Source organism: Labrus mixtus, chromosome 5 (genome assembly GCF_963584025.1).
Source record: "Labrus mixtus chromosome 5, fLabMix1.1, whole genome shotgun sequence".
Classification (NCBI taxonomy): domain Eukaryota; kingdom Metazoa; phylum Chordata; class Actinopteri; order Labriformes; family Labridae; genus Labrus; species Labrus mixtus.
The window spans coordinates 18714845-18731175 of NC_083616.1; the positions used below are offsets into that span (position 1 = coordinate 18714845).

At 38.9% G+C, this 16331-nt stretch overlaps 1 protein-coding gene across 3 annotated transcripts in view; it reads left to right on the forward strand.

Annotated features, from left to right (window-relative positions):
• taok3a (TAO kinase 3a) overlaps positions 1-16331 on the forward strand; it is a 77286-nt gene that overhangs the window by 43495 nt on the left and 17460 nt on the right. For all 3 annotated transcript variants that reach the window (XM_061038376.1, XM_061038378.1, XM_061038377.1), the window contains exons 3-12: positions 74-313; positions 3465-3536; positions 4329-4430; positions 4751-4796; positions 6207-6303; positions 6762-6875; positions 8361-8452; positions 8689-8782; positions 11274-11355; positions 15258-15425. In XM_061038376.1, coding sequence (XP_060894359.1) covers positions 182-313; positions 3465-3536; positions 4329-4430; positions 4751-4796; positions 6207-6303; positions 6762-6875; positions 8361-8452; positions 8689-8782; positions 11274-11355; positions 15258-15425 — 999 coding nt within the window. In that variant the 5' untranslated portion in view covers positions 74-181. The remainder of the gene's footprint in view (positions 1-73; positions 314-3464; positions 3537-4328; positions 4431-4750; positions 4797-6206; positions 6304-6761; positions 6876-8360; positions 8453-8688; positions 8783-11273; positions 11356-15257; positions 15426-16331) is intronic.

The window sequence follows — 16331 nt, forward strand, 5'->3', positions numbered from 1 at the left end:
TTGTCCACCTCAGTGCACACCAATAAAAACATCATCAGATCATAATCTGTCCTCTTCCCTCTTCTATGTCTAGCTGGCCAATGCCGGGCCCGTCGTGGACATCTGGTGGAGGCAGAAGCAGCAGCAACAGCAGTGTGTATGTGAGCAAGGTACCTGAGGCCTAGCCCATGTCCAGCTCATAATGCCGTCGTCCACACGGAAAGGGGTGCCGAAGGACCCCGAGCTGGCCGACCTCTTTTTTAAAGATGACCCTGAGGACGTCTTCTGTGACCTGCATGAGATCGGACATGGCAGCTTTGGGGCCGTCTACTTTGTAAGTGCTTTGTTAAGGTTTTAAACACAGTTTGAAGGACTTAATCTAAACTGTAATTAAACCATTCAACAAATGTTTTTTGTTCAACTAATTTAGAAGACAATATAAACTAAGACTGGATAAGATGACATAAAATACACTTTAATATACCTAACATAAATGTTTTGCTCTTAACTCAGAGGGAACAAATCATAGTTACTGCATATAAAAACACACACATGGCACAGAAAAACAACACTTCCATGATACAATTTGCACATACATAAACACCCTCTTACAGCTGCTGCATATTGACATATTGCACAACTCTCACGTTCAACATCCAACATCCTTGGTTGCATTGGATATTTAATGAGAAAATTGTCTTAAGCCATTTTCATGGCCATAATAACTTTAAAAACTGAAAAGCTCCACACATTATCCCATGGAGAGTAAATCAACAAAGCTGTAATAGTGATACAGTTGGTCGTGGAATTTGTATTATATAGACAAAATATGAATGAGGGGCTCCTTACTAGATGATAATTATTAATACATAAGTATAGCTATGATTTACGGTATATATATTAATTAGTTACCCCACATATTCATTTATTGATTAACTGATTTGTACTCGTTGTAAGAGTAACCCCTGCTACATTATGAGCTCTTTGAATGCAATTAAGTGGAAACAGATTCCCTCGCAGCACTTTCTCTGTAGCCTTTCTTATTACTCTCATCATCACTAATTACCCATCAAGCCTTTGATTCTAAAGCTGAGTCGAGGGGGGGGTGAAAGCATGCTACATCTCTCTACTCTCCATTTTGCTTCTCCTTCGCCTGTCATAGTCAGTTCATTCCTCTCTTCATCTTTCCTCCTCGGTTATTCCTCTCCTCTAGTCTCCTCTCCTCTTGCCTCGTCTCCTCTCCTCATCTATCTCTTCTCTTCCAGATGTAGGGCTGGGGGCAATAAAGCCTCCTCCCTCCCTCCTTAGACAGCTGTTTCTTGCTATAGAAAGCAGGAGCTGCAGACAGTGGGGCAGGATTTTCTCAGTGGGGCAGGATTTTCTTGGCAGGGAGGGCTTTATGATCCTCTTCTATCCCTATGTCATTTACAGACAAACACACACACACAGACACAGACACACACATAGACAGTGACCCAATACATTACTAGTAGCCATAGTGCCAATGTCCGTCTGGCTAACAGTCTTCAATGTGCGACTAAATCCTGCCCTGATGCCAGCTCTGTGCTCACTGACACACTTATTCTGTTGGCATTACAACTGGTTCACAGCTAGCGATGGCTGTTAGCCTGAGCAGCATTGGTGAAAGCAGCCCATAACAGTTTATCAGACCGCTTTCTCCTAAATGTAATCATTGGAATTATGGATATGCTTACAAATATAAGAGGTTTCATATCTATTTTCATTAAATGTTAATCATGACATTGTTAATGGAATGAATTAATTTCATTCATATAAAATTATGAGTTAGTTTCTTTAAACAAGAAACCTGATAAGAATTCTAGTGTTTGATTATGTTAATTTGCAGTTTTCCTGCAGAAAAGTCATCATCACAATCTGTGTACAGTCCCAATAACCATCAGTCAGAAGGATGACTAGTCCTGATTTTTCCTGAGAGGCAAAACCCATGGCAAAACAAAGGGTTGCAAACAACTCCCTGCCTATTAAGATTATTGCTAACAATTGATGCCTGCACACATGAAAATATGATATTTATCTCAGTTTCCCTAATCTGGATTATTGCAGCTAGCCAGTTTGAGGACACAGAAGTTTAATTGAAACTGGGAATTCACACACAGGAAACTTTGGTTATTTTTGTAGTTAGACAACTGTACTAAACACTGATACAGTTAGTAGTATAAGCCGTAATTTTACAGCACTTTGATTTTGTTTTCAAACATCTAAGGAGTATATATCCTACATATACAGCTTAACTTTAAAATATAGCTGCAAGTTCATTGCATGAAGACAGGGAGGTACACTGACTACGTCCATAAATGTGTTCGTATTCTCGTACTCTATGTGCATGCATAGTAAATAAATTAATTAAGTTTCATGTGCAGCCATAGTTTATGCATGGGGAGATTAAGGAGGAACTCCATAATAGAAGAGACCAAGGGGAATTCCCCCTGCTGAGTTTGCGGGCCTATCATCTAGGGATTTGAACTCAGCACTATAACTAATGCTGGATAAATTAGCCTATTGTAATTATTGATACACTGCCTTTTCTCTTGCAATGACAATTAGTCTGAATGAATTTCAATATTTCAGCATTCCATGTTTGTTTTCCCCTTTTCTCTATAGCCAAGTTTCTATAAACTAAACCAGGGGGAAATACTTTTATACACGAACTGACAAGCAATCATATGGATCGAATGAATCTGAAAAAAAGTCAAATGGGAATACTGTGTTGCCTGCTGTTACTGTAATTCCATTTGAATCTCGACATGAAATTCCCATTCATTTGTAAGTGGGATGAAGCCGAGATAAGGGCTTAGGCTGAGCCGCTGCGGAGCTGTCCATGAGGGCAAAAGCCTTTGAGGTTAACACCATGGGTTTAGCATGGCAATGTGGATGTGCACAGAGAATTCAAACACTTACAGTAGCTGCAGAATAACCACACATCATTAACCTGCAGGCTTCCTCTAATCATGTTGCTTAGTGCTTTGATCAGGTGGAAATTTGTTTAAATTCAAATGAGAGAATATGTTTTTGCACTGTCACTGCGTTGTACATGATTTGCTTTGTGCTTGTGATAGTGTTTTGCATGTAGATAATTTATCCAGCTCACCTCAGGGTAACCATTATGAATGTTGAAAAGGGGAGTTAAAGCAAAGTGCTAAGAAAAGCAACTCATGTCATGTCATAAGTCGTACATTAACATTTATTACATTGTTTATAAAGCTCTATAACAACGCTTTACAAAAACAGATATACATGTCTCTCTGTGTATCGTCAACAAACTCAATAGCTGCTGTCAGTACCCATGAGTAAAGGCATGTGTAAAAGTATGTAATAAATTACAATATACACAGTTGTAATAATTGCAGACGATTCCTATTGCCAGGGGACAGAAATACATTTTGAAAAGTTGTTATTTTGTGAGAGTCTCTAGTACATTCTTATCCCTCTGTTTTCCACTTAAGGCACGTAACTCCTACTCCAACGAGGTGGTGGCCATCAAAAAGATGTCCTATAATGGCAAGCAGACTGCAGAGGTAAGAAAAAGTATTTTAAAAAACAAATGCTACTGTAAAAATATCAACTCAATTTGGTGGTTATCTCATACTAACAGGAAGTTAGTTTAGACAGTCTCATTTGATTTATTTAGTTTTTCTGACATAGATCTATTGTCACTGAAAGCAGGAGCTCAATTACAAAAAAAAACTGCATCATGTCATTCTCTGATGATAGTCACCCAAAATGTTGACACTACAGTAGCTTGTGCAACAGTCTCGTTTGTGGGGCTTAATTACCCTGAAGGAACAGAGATAATGTGAAAATGATTAAAAATAATTACCCACCACCAGAAGCAAAGTTTGCACGAAAACATGTGCTTCCCTCAGGCACAGAAAAGGTTTATGCTGAAGATTATTTTAGAAGGAGCAATATGTGTGATCACAGCTTTCACAATTCACTATTCCACATCTCTGCAGTACATTAACCTCTCTTTTTTTTTTTTAAACTGTGAGTGATGTCTTTTATCAATGTCATGCAAGAGTGTGACTCTTGACAACACTGCTTTAATTACCTGAGGCTATTTGGTTGCTTATCAATGCATTTTTTTTAATTTAATCACTCTGATTTTTATTTATTCTGGCTTCACTGCTAATGAATATTGTGCCTATCTATATATGATAGTATCTGATGCATAATGTCCATTTAAGTGGTTACAACAGAAAGGCCAGCTGCACCATTGCAATCAAAGTCACAGCAATGCCTCCTAAAGGGTTCCTGTGATTGTACCTTTAGTGTGTAACCATCTGTGTGTCTGGCTTGGTTCTTGGCAGAAGTGGCAGGATATCATAAAGGAGGTCAAGTTTTTGGGACAGCTGCGACACCCAAACACAATTGAGTACAAAGGATGCTACTTGAAAGACAACACTGCCTGGGTGAGTGGATCCTTCCTACCCTTTTTTTGTTTCTATCTTTGTATCAGTCTTGCAATATTGTTAGCTTCATCTCTTTCCTCCCTTCCTCTTTGTCTGATTCTTTTCCTCCTACATTGTATTTATTTTTCTCCTCTCCTCGCTGCAGACTACTGTTTCTCTGCATATGTTGTAATAAGTACTACATTCATTGCAAGCATCAGAATGTGACAAGTTGGCAGTCCTAAAACAACTTTGATTTTGCACAAACTTGACCTCAAGATTTTTGTAAAGAAGATTTTGTGAATGATTATTTATTCAGCTGTAACTGTATACTTTTTTAGCTGGTGATGGAGTACTGCCTGGGCTCTGCATCAGATTTACTAGAGGGTAAGTGTTTATTAATGTTTAATGTGAGCACAAACACACAAATATACACACATTTACAAAGCACCTTTATTGTGTGTGTCAGGGTGTTTATAAAAAAAATTTCCCGACCTGGAAAAGGCCCCTAAACAACCTAAAAAAAAACAGATTTGCTTTAATTTGGTTTATTCTACAGATTAAAACATTTAAAGTGTTGATTAGTGAGCCTTAGAGGAGAAAGGCTGATTTCGTTGGTTACTTTTAGATGGAACCACACAAATGTTTCATCTTAATCCCAGACTTTATGCTAAAATAGGCTAACAGAGCTATGCTAGCTAACATATATCACTTCAAGGGAAGACATATTAAGTAGCACAATTCCCAAGTTGTCAAACCACTCCTTTAAAGATCATCTAGTATTTGAGCATGGAGACACTGGCATACTACCAGAGCAAAACATTGAGAGAATCCCACTTACAGCCATGACGCTTGACATGCAGTAGTCACGATAACCCACAAAGAGTCTGTGTCTGTAGGTTTGAATTTATGACCTTGGTTCTTGAGGTTTAGCTACACTTTCTAGGTATGAGGAATTGCCTTCCACCAGATGACTGCATTTCCAATTTAAACCCTCATGTTCTGTGGTTTATTCCCTGGATATTTGATTCTGCCATATCTGGGTGCTTTGATTTTAGTTTCAAGCTTAACTACCGCTTCCAAAGGCCAAAGAACATCCTCCAGTATAAAATGCTTGACCTCCTTACTGTTTACCCTCCAAGCGGTCCTGACTTAAACCGTATGTGTTATTTTAGGCACCTATGTGTGTACTAGTCACTGACGCAGATTCACGGTCATGACAGTTGGCCTGTTTTTTTTTTTTTGGTGTTTTCTCTTGGCCTTTTTCTCAGTCATAGTTGTGCTGTGACCTTTTGCCAAGGCATGCACTCGCTCTGTTTCTGAAAACGGTCCACAGGGAGTGAATATCTAAACTGTGCTCTTGAGGCGCCAGTGGCCGCATGGTTAGTTTGTGTTCCCATAGTATAGAGGCTGTTTACCTCGAAGGGAGTGGCCCAGGTTTGAATCCGACCTGTGGATGGCTACTTTCCTGCATGTCATTCTCCACTTTTGCTCCCCGATTTGCGACTCTATCCACTGTCCTGTCTCTCAAATAAAGATACAAAAAACCACAAATTAAATCTTCCTTGAGAATATGTTGTTATGCTGTAGAAGCAGGACACTTTTAATACCAAGAATCTGATTATGTGTTTTAGTTACCAGGCCCTTGATCAGATATGAGGTCCACACTACACAGCTATATGCAGAAGGTTTATTTATGTTGTAGTCATACTATGGACTACTATGATTAATTTTATAATGTATTCAAAGTGTTTAAAGAGTTTGAACTAAATTTCCCTTTATTTATTCCTCCACAAGTTCATAAGAAGCCGCTCCAAGAGTTGGAAATTGCTGCCATTACCCACGGTGCCTTGTTAGGACTGGCTTATCTACATTCCCATAATATGATTCACAGGTGAGTCAGTTTGTTTCCCAACAGGACTTGAGCAAAAGCACGATAACATGAGATGAGAGACACTCGTGTTCTCCCTTTATTGCAGGGGTTTCTCATTAAGCTGTAAAAGCTCACGTCTGTACTTACAATTTATCCTTCTCAAACATTACCGTGAGGAGGTAACAACCCTCCTGTCTCTCTGGTGTCTACAGTATTATTGTATCTTCATAAGGCTGACAATATGATTAGCGTCTAATAAAGGCACCATATGAAGCCTTTTACTGTCCAACACCACTTATTGCATAAATGTAATGATGTCTATGGTTTGTGACAATATGCATCACACTAGAGACCTGTATAATAAAATAGAAGTATAATGTCTTAGATATAATGGAGCGGAGAAGGTTTTTCTTGGCTGGTTTTCCAAAACTGTATGCTTTCTATGTTCCAACTCTCTTCATCTTTCGTTCCTCATCCAGAGATGTGAAAGCTGGTAACATCCTGCTGACTGAGCTGGGTCAGGTCAAACTGGCCGACTTTGGCTCTGCCTCCATTGCCTCACCTGCCAACTCCTTTGTGGGAACACCTTATTGGTCAGTATTCACAAAATCAAGATATAATATGTTAGGTGACAACACAGGAATAAATCAGGAATCTGATATAGTTCTGATCAAGGTAGCTGCTTTCTTGCCCTCTTTTTTTAAGTGCCTGAGTTCTGTTGTTGGAAAATTTCACCAAGTGTTGATTTTCTACACATCATGTCAGTCTCCATAAATTATAGGTATTTTTGTTTGTTAAGTTCATGAGAAAATCAATGTAGGCTTTTCACTGTGAGAACAGGGTTGATCATTGATTCAGCAAGGTGCTGGAACTGACAAAACTTTCCCTCATTAAAACCATTAGTTTCACCCATCTGATGTTCTCCAGCAGTGACAGCAGTCCAAACATAGTGGATTGTTGTTTAGTAGTCCTGATATACAGTATATAAAAGGAATTTTAAACCCTTTGTCTAGATAACAAAAAATAGGCAGCGATAATAGGCCAGCAATGTTACATAGTTAAGTCGTTTTCACATATGCACTCCAGATAGTATCTAGATAATTACAGGAGGACCGCTACGGAGATTCTCCCGACCTAGCCGTTCACATATGCTCCTCACAGCGGGGGACTTTCCCTGTCAGAGGGGAGGGGGGGCGGGGGATTTCCAGAGGTAAGACGTGACGTAAATAAACAACACGGAAGTAGCGGCCGAAGCAACAGAGTCTGCTACACGACGTTATTATGAGAATATTTGCCTTTATATAAATGCTATGTGTAGTCCAGTGGAATGACAACATCCACAAAAGAGTGGAGAACAACATACTGACCAACAGAAAACATCATGCAGTCGTTCGAGTTGAAATCTCCGGAGTATATGCTGCCGCGTTCAGACATCAGCTCACTCGGACTTTCCGCGGAAAAAATACTCGGGTTCTGGCCGGAGAAACTCCGGGTAAAGTCCATGCGAAAAATGCGGCTGTTTGCGTTCACACATAGCCTAAAGCCCCTCCGGGTAGCCAAATCTCCGGAGTTTTTCAGGAGATTTCCGTATGTGTGAAAAGAGCCAGATTTCTTAAGTTTATGTCTCATATTTTATGTAAAGAACACCCTTTGTAGTTTGCCTCTAATACATAAATCATCAGCTCAACATTACCCAACATAATATTCCCTTACATACTCAGCTTTAATGCTGAATGAAAATCATCACAAAAACGGCTAGACCAGTGATGGACCCTCATCATCCCAAAAGCCAGCATCACACAACTATGGCTCACTTGTCTTACACACACACACACACACACACACACACACGCACACGCACGCGCACACACACACACACACAGTTGTCACAGTCCACGTTTAGAGGGACATACACATTTTCTAAAAACTGAGCTGCTATCACAGCATAGCAGAGTCTTTAGAAGCTCTGAGAGGCTTAGCAGATTATAACATTTTTGTGGATTTTTCCCCATACTTAATAAACTCTGAGTGCATGTGTATATGAGTGTCTCCATTTGCATGCCTCTCTCTATCCTCAGGATGGCCCCAGAAGTGATCCTAGCCATGGACGAGGGCCAGTACGAGGGGAAAGTTGATATCTGGTCCCTGGGGATCACATGTATTGAACTGGGTGAGCATGCCCAAACCTGCTTTTTAAAGGATGAATTTATAAACCAATAAAGTCAGAAATTCAACAGCTTTAAGCTGGTGATAAATTAAACAAAAAGACAGAAAATCTTATTTTGTTCCTGCAAGCATTCAGGACCCTGAGTCTGACTCATTGAATAGGGAGCTGATTGTTGATTGTGAAAACTCAGGCACTGAAACATCACTGTTCTCTGATTCTCCCATATTTTCTTATTTTAGCGGAGCGCAAACCGCCCTTGTTCAACATGAATGCCATGAGTGCCTTATATCACATCGCACAGAACGACTCTCCCACGCTACAGTCCAATGAGTGGTAAGTTTCAAAGACACCTCCTAAATGTTAACTTTAATTCTTGTGTCAGTTTCCATATTCCTTTTCTTAGACCTTTAGTTAAAAAAAGCCAAATTTCTTTTGAATGCAGTTCACAGTGCGATCAGTTAGACCACAAAACGACAAAATTTTTATTTCAACTGAACTAAAAAATTGTCCACCAAAAAGAAAGTAAAACTGCTGCTACAATTCTTTCAGTCAATTGTGAAAATGTAAGCTTAATCCGATCAGGGCTTCATTAGGGTAAGACACCCGTGTGTTAATCTTCATGACCTGTGATCCCTGCAACAGGCGTTGTGTAAGGTCACACTTTAAGTCTCTTATGTAATTACTGGGGAAACCATCAAAGGAATACTGTATGAAGAACAACACCAGTCCTGAGTGGCTTTAATGTGTATATTATGTGTACTGTCTCAACATCAAAACAAGGAATTTGGATTATTCTAATATTGTTCTAGTGGTTAAATCACAAAGATGTTCTGTTTACCATACTAACTAGGATGTTTCTTTGTACACAGACACGGTGCTCCAAATGAATTATTGGAAAACAGCCTGCCTTTTGCATTTTTTACATGCTGCCTTCAGCCTCGCAGTTTATTATTGGAGCAACTAATAGATTCTCTAGAGACTGTCCTTCCAGACATCAAAAAACTTTAAGCAATTAAATTTAGGCCAGCAGGTTTAAAACAGCTCTTTGCTGTGTCTTTGCAGCACAACTCACATACAGTGTTGGAAGTACACCTTGTTTCAGTCTGAACTAGTTGTTCTATCAAAAAATAAGGTCTGTTTTCTCTGTTAAAGAAGCATATTATCAACATCATAAGTCTTCGTTCTGTTTGAAGGACTCCCTTTTAAAAAGATTCATTTTAATTTGTTAAAGTTATTTTAATCACAGAGCATAAAACTGACTTTTTGCCTCACACTAGCTATCCATTTATTCATTTATTCTCCTTAAACCAGTAAATAATCCATGCACATATACAGTATACATTTATTTGGCTTGTGGATAACTACTCAATCTATGCATCACTATAAATTATATACCACTCTACTTACCTCATAATTAATTTACATGCACATGTACTCATGAGCTGAAATAAGTAGAAAATTAGGTGAACATGTGCACACCAGAAAATAAGATATATATTAAGCACTTAAAAGCTATTGAGTATATTAAGTGAAATGTGTTCCAAAATGTATATCAATAATGATATAAAGAGATAGAAGCAGGAAATTAGCAAGGCAGCAAATATTCCACAGTTGCCCTCGTGTTAGCCACTGCTAACACATTGCATGTGAGGTGTGATTCTCCGGGCAGAAATAAAACTTGTGAAATATTAACACGAAGTTTGATACTCTCTCTGTTTTTTACCCGTTGTGTGCTTCTTTCATGCTCTAACTACGATGGAATGAAGGTACAGTTTGCAGGCAGAGTCTTGTTGGTGTCAGCTTCTTGAATTGTTTTGCAAGAATTTATTTTGAAAGAATGCGTCTCCTCAGGAAAGCCAGGGTGAAAGTCTGAATTTTGTTCTCTACCTGCCTTCGAGCAGCCTGAAGGCATATGTGGCCTTCTTGTGTCCTCCACACAAGCTTTCATTTAAAGAAAAAACTAAAAAAAAAAGAAAAGTTATCATGAATTCTGACAAAGTAAATAATTAGAAAGAAGAGGTCTGCTACCTATAAAGATCCATGGAGGAGGCCTGCTGTAAAATTAGGGTTTTTTGAAGTCATGGTGTTCAAGCGAGCGATTGTGTGGGGCGGTGCAGGGTTGTAGTATTTTTGGAGGAGCTCCAGCAGCCTGAGGCGTCGGCAACATCCCGCCAGATGAGACTAGTAGAGACATCAGCCTCATAGTGTAACTTCAGCACACATTCACAAGGACACACTGTACACACATTGGCGTGACATTCAAACGCACTCATGGACCTTTGCTAACCACATGGGACGCTAAATTCAGAGTATGAGGAGAAGCACGGTGTAAAAAGGTCCACTATCTAACCCTAGAGTGATCCTGCATGTGTACTGTATATTGACTATAAGAGTCTTATATATCACCACAAAAAAAAAAATGTTTCTCTCATATCAGCAACCCATACACACAGCGTTGCACATTCTGTGTTATCATGAGTATATTTTTAGATCTTAGTCAGTGGCACAGTGCTCCCAAGCTCCAGTGGCCTATATTTATATTGCTCTACATATTTACATAATCCATATATGGTCTGTATGTAGGGCTACACTTAGAGATTACATTGGATCGTTGTGGTTTAATTCATTGATATGATAAACAAAGCACTTCATAAGAGATTACTTGTCACATAAAGCAGTTATTGACATTAAGCAAAGAAGGTGTGGCTCAAGGCAGCATGTCATTTAATGATCACTACCATTTCAGCAAAAGTTGTCCTTGTTTAAATATGTTTGACTGAGAAATTGTCATTGACCTTCATCCTTTCCCATCCTCTTTCCCCAGGACTGACCCCTTCCGGAGCTTTGTCGACTACTGCCTACTGAAAATTCCTCAGGACAGACCTTCGTCAGGGGAGCTTCTACGAGTGAGTGGGCTCACTCCTTTGTAATCCCTCCAGCTGTGACCTCACTTCCTGTCTCAGTCAATCCCTCAGCCATGTGGGATGAGTCATTCCCACCCACCCTAGGCTCCCTAATACTCAAGAATATACACAGTCTCTTCCTAAAGCACTCTTGTTGAGAATGGCTTGTTCTTTCTCTCTATTTTTGTTTTTGCTATACCTCCACTTCCCGTGCTCAAAGGACTGTGTTTGCTGCTTTCACATCAGTTCTTTGATTAAAGTCCAACAGATATGGCGTTTTAAATATTGATACAGCAGTTACTCTGTGCCCCCCATGTTTGTTAGTTTTCCTTCCAGAAAAATTACAGATTAAGAAGCATTCATAAATTCATAATAAAAAGAGGAATTAAAGATGTTCTTGAAATGCAGAACAAGTATTTTAGAGGCAATTTGTGCCTTTACTGATTGTTTGATAGTGCAGCCATAAATTAAATGGGGTAGGGGGGCAGAGATAGGGAAGGACATGCAACAAGGGTCTCTGGCTGGACAGGAACTGTATACATCATGGTTCATGGTTGTTGTGTTGGATATTTTTTTTGGCCATCCTTCCCAAAAACCCATTGAATTTACGAGTTAATCCTTGCATGTTTATTGTGTTTCCCTGTAATTGAGGAGTTTATCTTTTTGTTTGTCTGACTGGCAGGTAATCCTATTGGCCTAAGAGTTTTATGTTCTCTGTGATCACGCTCAACAGTGCAGTAGCAGAAGTTTTCACACCTGTCTCACTTTAGGGAGGACAAAGGGAAGGTGCAGACTTGGGCCAAGCGAAGTTACAGGGCTTTGGACTGTTGTGTGGAAAGAATCTGTTTTAGACTGGAATTCAGTCTTCCCAACACCCCTGACCCAAATCCTGTCTAAAAACCATTAAAGAGGGATAAGTACCAAACAGACTTTGGATCAGTGTCCAAGGGGCTTCTTCATAGTGAAGAGCTTGGGGGGCTGGGGTGTTAGCTTATGATTAATACCCCACTTTCTCTTCTCACACACAAGCACAAAATCACTTTCTTTCAGTGCATACACACACACACACACACACACACACACAGAAACACAGAAACACACACAGACACACACACACACACACAGAAACACAGAAACACACACAGACACACACACACACACACACACACACACACACACACACACACACACAGAAACACAGAAACACAGAAACACACACAGACACACATCCCTCCAAGCTCTTTAAAGGGGAAATCAGGTCACTAATCTGGTGGCCTTGAGCTATCAGTATTCTGGCTTCAGGTTAGACACCCTCTCTCCATGTTAACCTCAGTAAGAGTAAAAGTAATTAAATACATGATGAAATAATAACCTCTTAATGAACTCCTACAATTACCCTAATTTAAGCAACAACTAAAAAATACTGTGTTAAACAGTCTTAAATTTATTTGGGTGTTGTTTGATTTTGGGTGTATTTTTTATTCCATACATTAACTTGACGTTATCTGTATGATAAATATGTATCTAAAGCCTTAAATACTAAGCTTAGCTTACCAATATGACTGCTTACAAGTGGACCAGCTAGCCTTCTTTGTGTTAAGGGGAATCATTTGCAGCTGCAACAGTGGATAAAGTAGGAAATCGGGAAGAGCGAGTGGGGAACATGCTGGAAAGAAGCCGTAGGTTGGACTTGAACCCTAGCCACTAGTTTGTAGGACTATAGACTATAGATATGGTGAATGATCTAAGCACCAGTCCATGGGTACCCCTATACATTTTTTAATAGAGATGACACAGTGACCTTAAAGGTGCTGATAGGTAAAGCTTGATTGCTTTGGACAGAGCATGGCTAGTTATTCTCCTTCGCTCCTCTTCATGCTAAGCTAAGCGAGTGCTGGTACCAGCTATTTATTTAATTGAATTGACAACAGAGTGCTATCTGATCCAACTCTCCATTAGAAAGAAAATATATTTTTTTATCAAAACATTTCCATCTGTGGATTTTTACTACTGCCACTGTAGCCTACCGTAATTGCAGTAGAAGTATAAAAAAAGTTGACAATAACTGCTAATATCCATTAACCTTATAAACTAAGAAGACCTAATGGAGTTACTGCAAGTCTCAAATGATTATTTTTTGATTCTGGCCTCAGTGTACACTTGGGAAATGCAGTGAGGTTGCTGTAGAAATGCTGTCACTTTTTCTTAACACTAACCTTACAATGACCAGAAGAATCCTGGTTGATGGGTCGGGGGTGGCCAACCACCCACACTCTGGTGTAGGACCGTCAGAAAACGGGACAAATCACTCTCATCTCTATTTTCAGAGTGTGATGTCACTCCCCCGTGTCCTGACTAACCCATTACACCAGCATCTGTCACATGGACAGGAAGGTGTGCAAAAAAAGAGAGTTGGAGATGCACCTAAAAATATACTTTTGCCCATTTTCTCTACACAATATGTATATTTTAGTCCTCTCCTCAAAGGTTGCATACATTTCAGCCTTTTGAGCACACGATATTTTATGAATGAGAGTGACTAAGAGGAGGTGTGAATATGAGAATGGTAGAGTGGGAGGAACCACAGGGGAGAGAAGATGTGATTTGGGTTTGGGTTTATTTTTATTTCGAAACTGATGTCACACAATAATTTTTTAGAAGGAGCATAGATAGCAAAAAGTGCACATCATCACCTCATGTTTTTCCTGACCCCAACCACCTCTCCCCATCCTCTCTGACTTGCTGGTTATGTAACACAGATAAATAATTTCATGAATGCGTTATGCCTCAAAACTCGACAAATTACACCTCCATCAAATTACAGAAAGGTCTGAATCTTCCAAAAGAATAACTCAACACTCAGTAATTTGATTAAAAAAAACATTTGAATCACTGAAGTGTAAAATTATAAAGGAAAATGACCTTGGAAAAAATTGTGGCCTTATTTTGTTATTTTCATCTTGTAAGGATTTAACTTTCTTTTCTAGACATATACTGCACAGTGTCACAGTCTACTTTGGCATCCTCTATATTTTGTGTCCCTTACATTATCATATAGTTTACCCTGTAAATATTGGTTCTTTACAGAACAAATTATCCTTGAAGGCATTCTAGGAAACCAAGGAATATCCATATTAAAAGGACCAAAAGCTCTGTGAAATGAGCTTCATATTACTCGACTTTTCTTTTTATATTTTTAGTGAAGCTGCCATTAACTTCAAGTTCCTGCCAAGTAAAATCTGGTTAGGACATAACTTTATGGCATGAAAAGGAATTTGTTTTTTTCTTTCTGAAAATCAGTTTTATGGCCAATCTTACACATATCCCATGTGTACAGTGCACTATAGAATGAAGAGCACTTAGACTCTCAGTGCTGGCTGAGTAACCTAACAGCGCCCCCTTGTGATAGACACTGATGTAGTGCTCATTGAATTCATGCACCGGATACACTAAATGAGAGAAGTTGATGGTAATTCAGTCTTATAAATGAAAATAAGTTGACCTATAAACACCATTTACAAAATCCTTGAAGAAAATCAGTGTTATACATTTAATTAAAACTTTAAGGTTCTGCAAAAATTCATCATATTAATGGGGAATAACTTACCTTTCATCTTTCTAATGTCCTACATCATCCAGCAAACACAACAAAACATTTAAAAAAAAAAATATTTTTTGCTATTTATAATTTAGTTAAAAATATTCCATGATGTTGACATTGTTTTCCAGATAACCCACAACAAGGAGTCCAGTCCCTAGTGACAATATCACTATTTGGAACAAAAAGGGCTTAATATTAATTCATTCATATTACTACATAAAAAAACAAACCTCCATTTTATCCTACTCTAAAAAAACAACAACATCTTACTAAGTTACTCACTTTGCTCCACTTCTCTCTCCAGCATGATTTTGTGCGAAGGGAACGATCGCCGCGCATTCTCATCGACCTCATCCAGAGGACCAAGGATGCGGTGCGTGAGCTGGACAATCTGCAGTACCGCAAGATGAAGAAGATCCTCTACCAGGAGAAACACAATGGGCCCATGGGAGAGAGCCAAGAGGAGGAGGAGGTGGGAGAAATTTAATATAAAGAAAGTGGGAGTTTAGAGAGAAATACACAAATAACACTGTATGGGAATTGTGAAGTTTGACAGGGGTAGCAGCAGATTTAGGTGAATGGAAAACAAGGAGTTCAAATCATGACACCATTAATTTCTTATTTTAAAGTTTAGTGGAAAACATTACAAGTACCACAAGATTGTAAATATGTACTAGCAGCAGAAACAATCATCGCGCCAACTAGGATGGTTTAAAAAAAGTAAATATTAATAATAACAAAGTAGTCAGTTTTAAAGTAATAATTAATGGACAAGGTAGTCTATTTACGAATGCAACAAACAGTTCTATTCAAACAACTTAATTAATCCCACTTGGGCTAGTTTGTATCGTATAAACAACACTGCATTAGATAAGACCTTAAATGTGAAATCCTAAAATGAATACTGGAAGTTAGATAGATTGATACATAAACATGTTAAAACAATAAAAGATCAGTGTTGATAAAAGAACAACAGAATCAATATTGATAAATTGGTTATATTGTCAATAAATGTATAAAACCTACAGAGCATGTATTGATTTACTTGTAGAGGGGATGGATGAGTTAAAAAAAACAATTATCCAGTATTTACAAGCAGGTTAAACACTGATTTCTTGATGACAGCAGAGAAATGAACTCAGAAGAGCATGTGGCAAAGTCCAGATGCAGGATTCTTTGAGCTCAGATTCACAGCACAAAGGCTGGGGACAGAACTTTTTTTTCTCAAATGCTTTATTTTCACTTGGAGTAATGTTGATAGAACATGGATACGTAGTCGACGGCTGCTCACAGCAGTCCAGCGCTTAAACATCACAACAAACCTCTAACAGCCACAGTAGCCTGACATTGAGATGAAATGTCCCTTAGTTGACCTAGC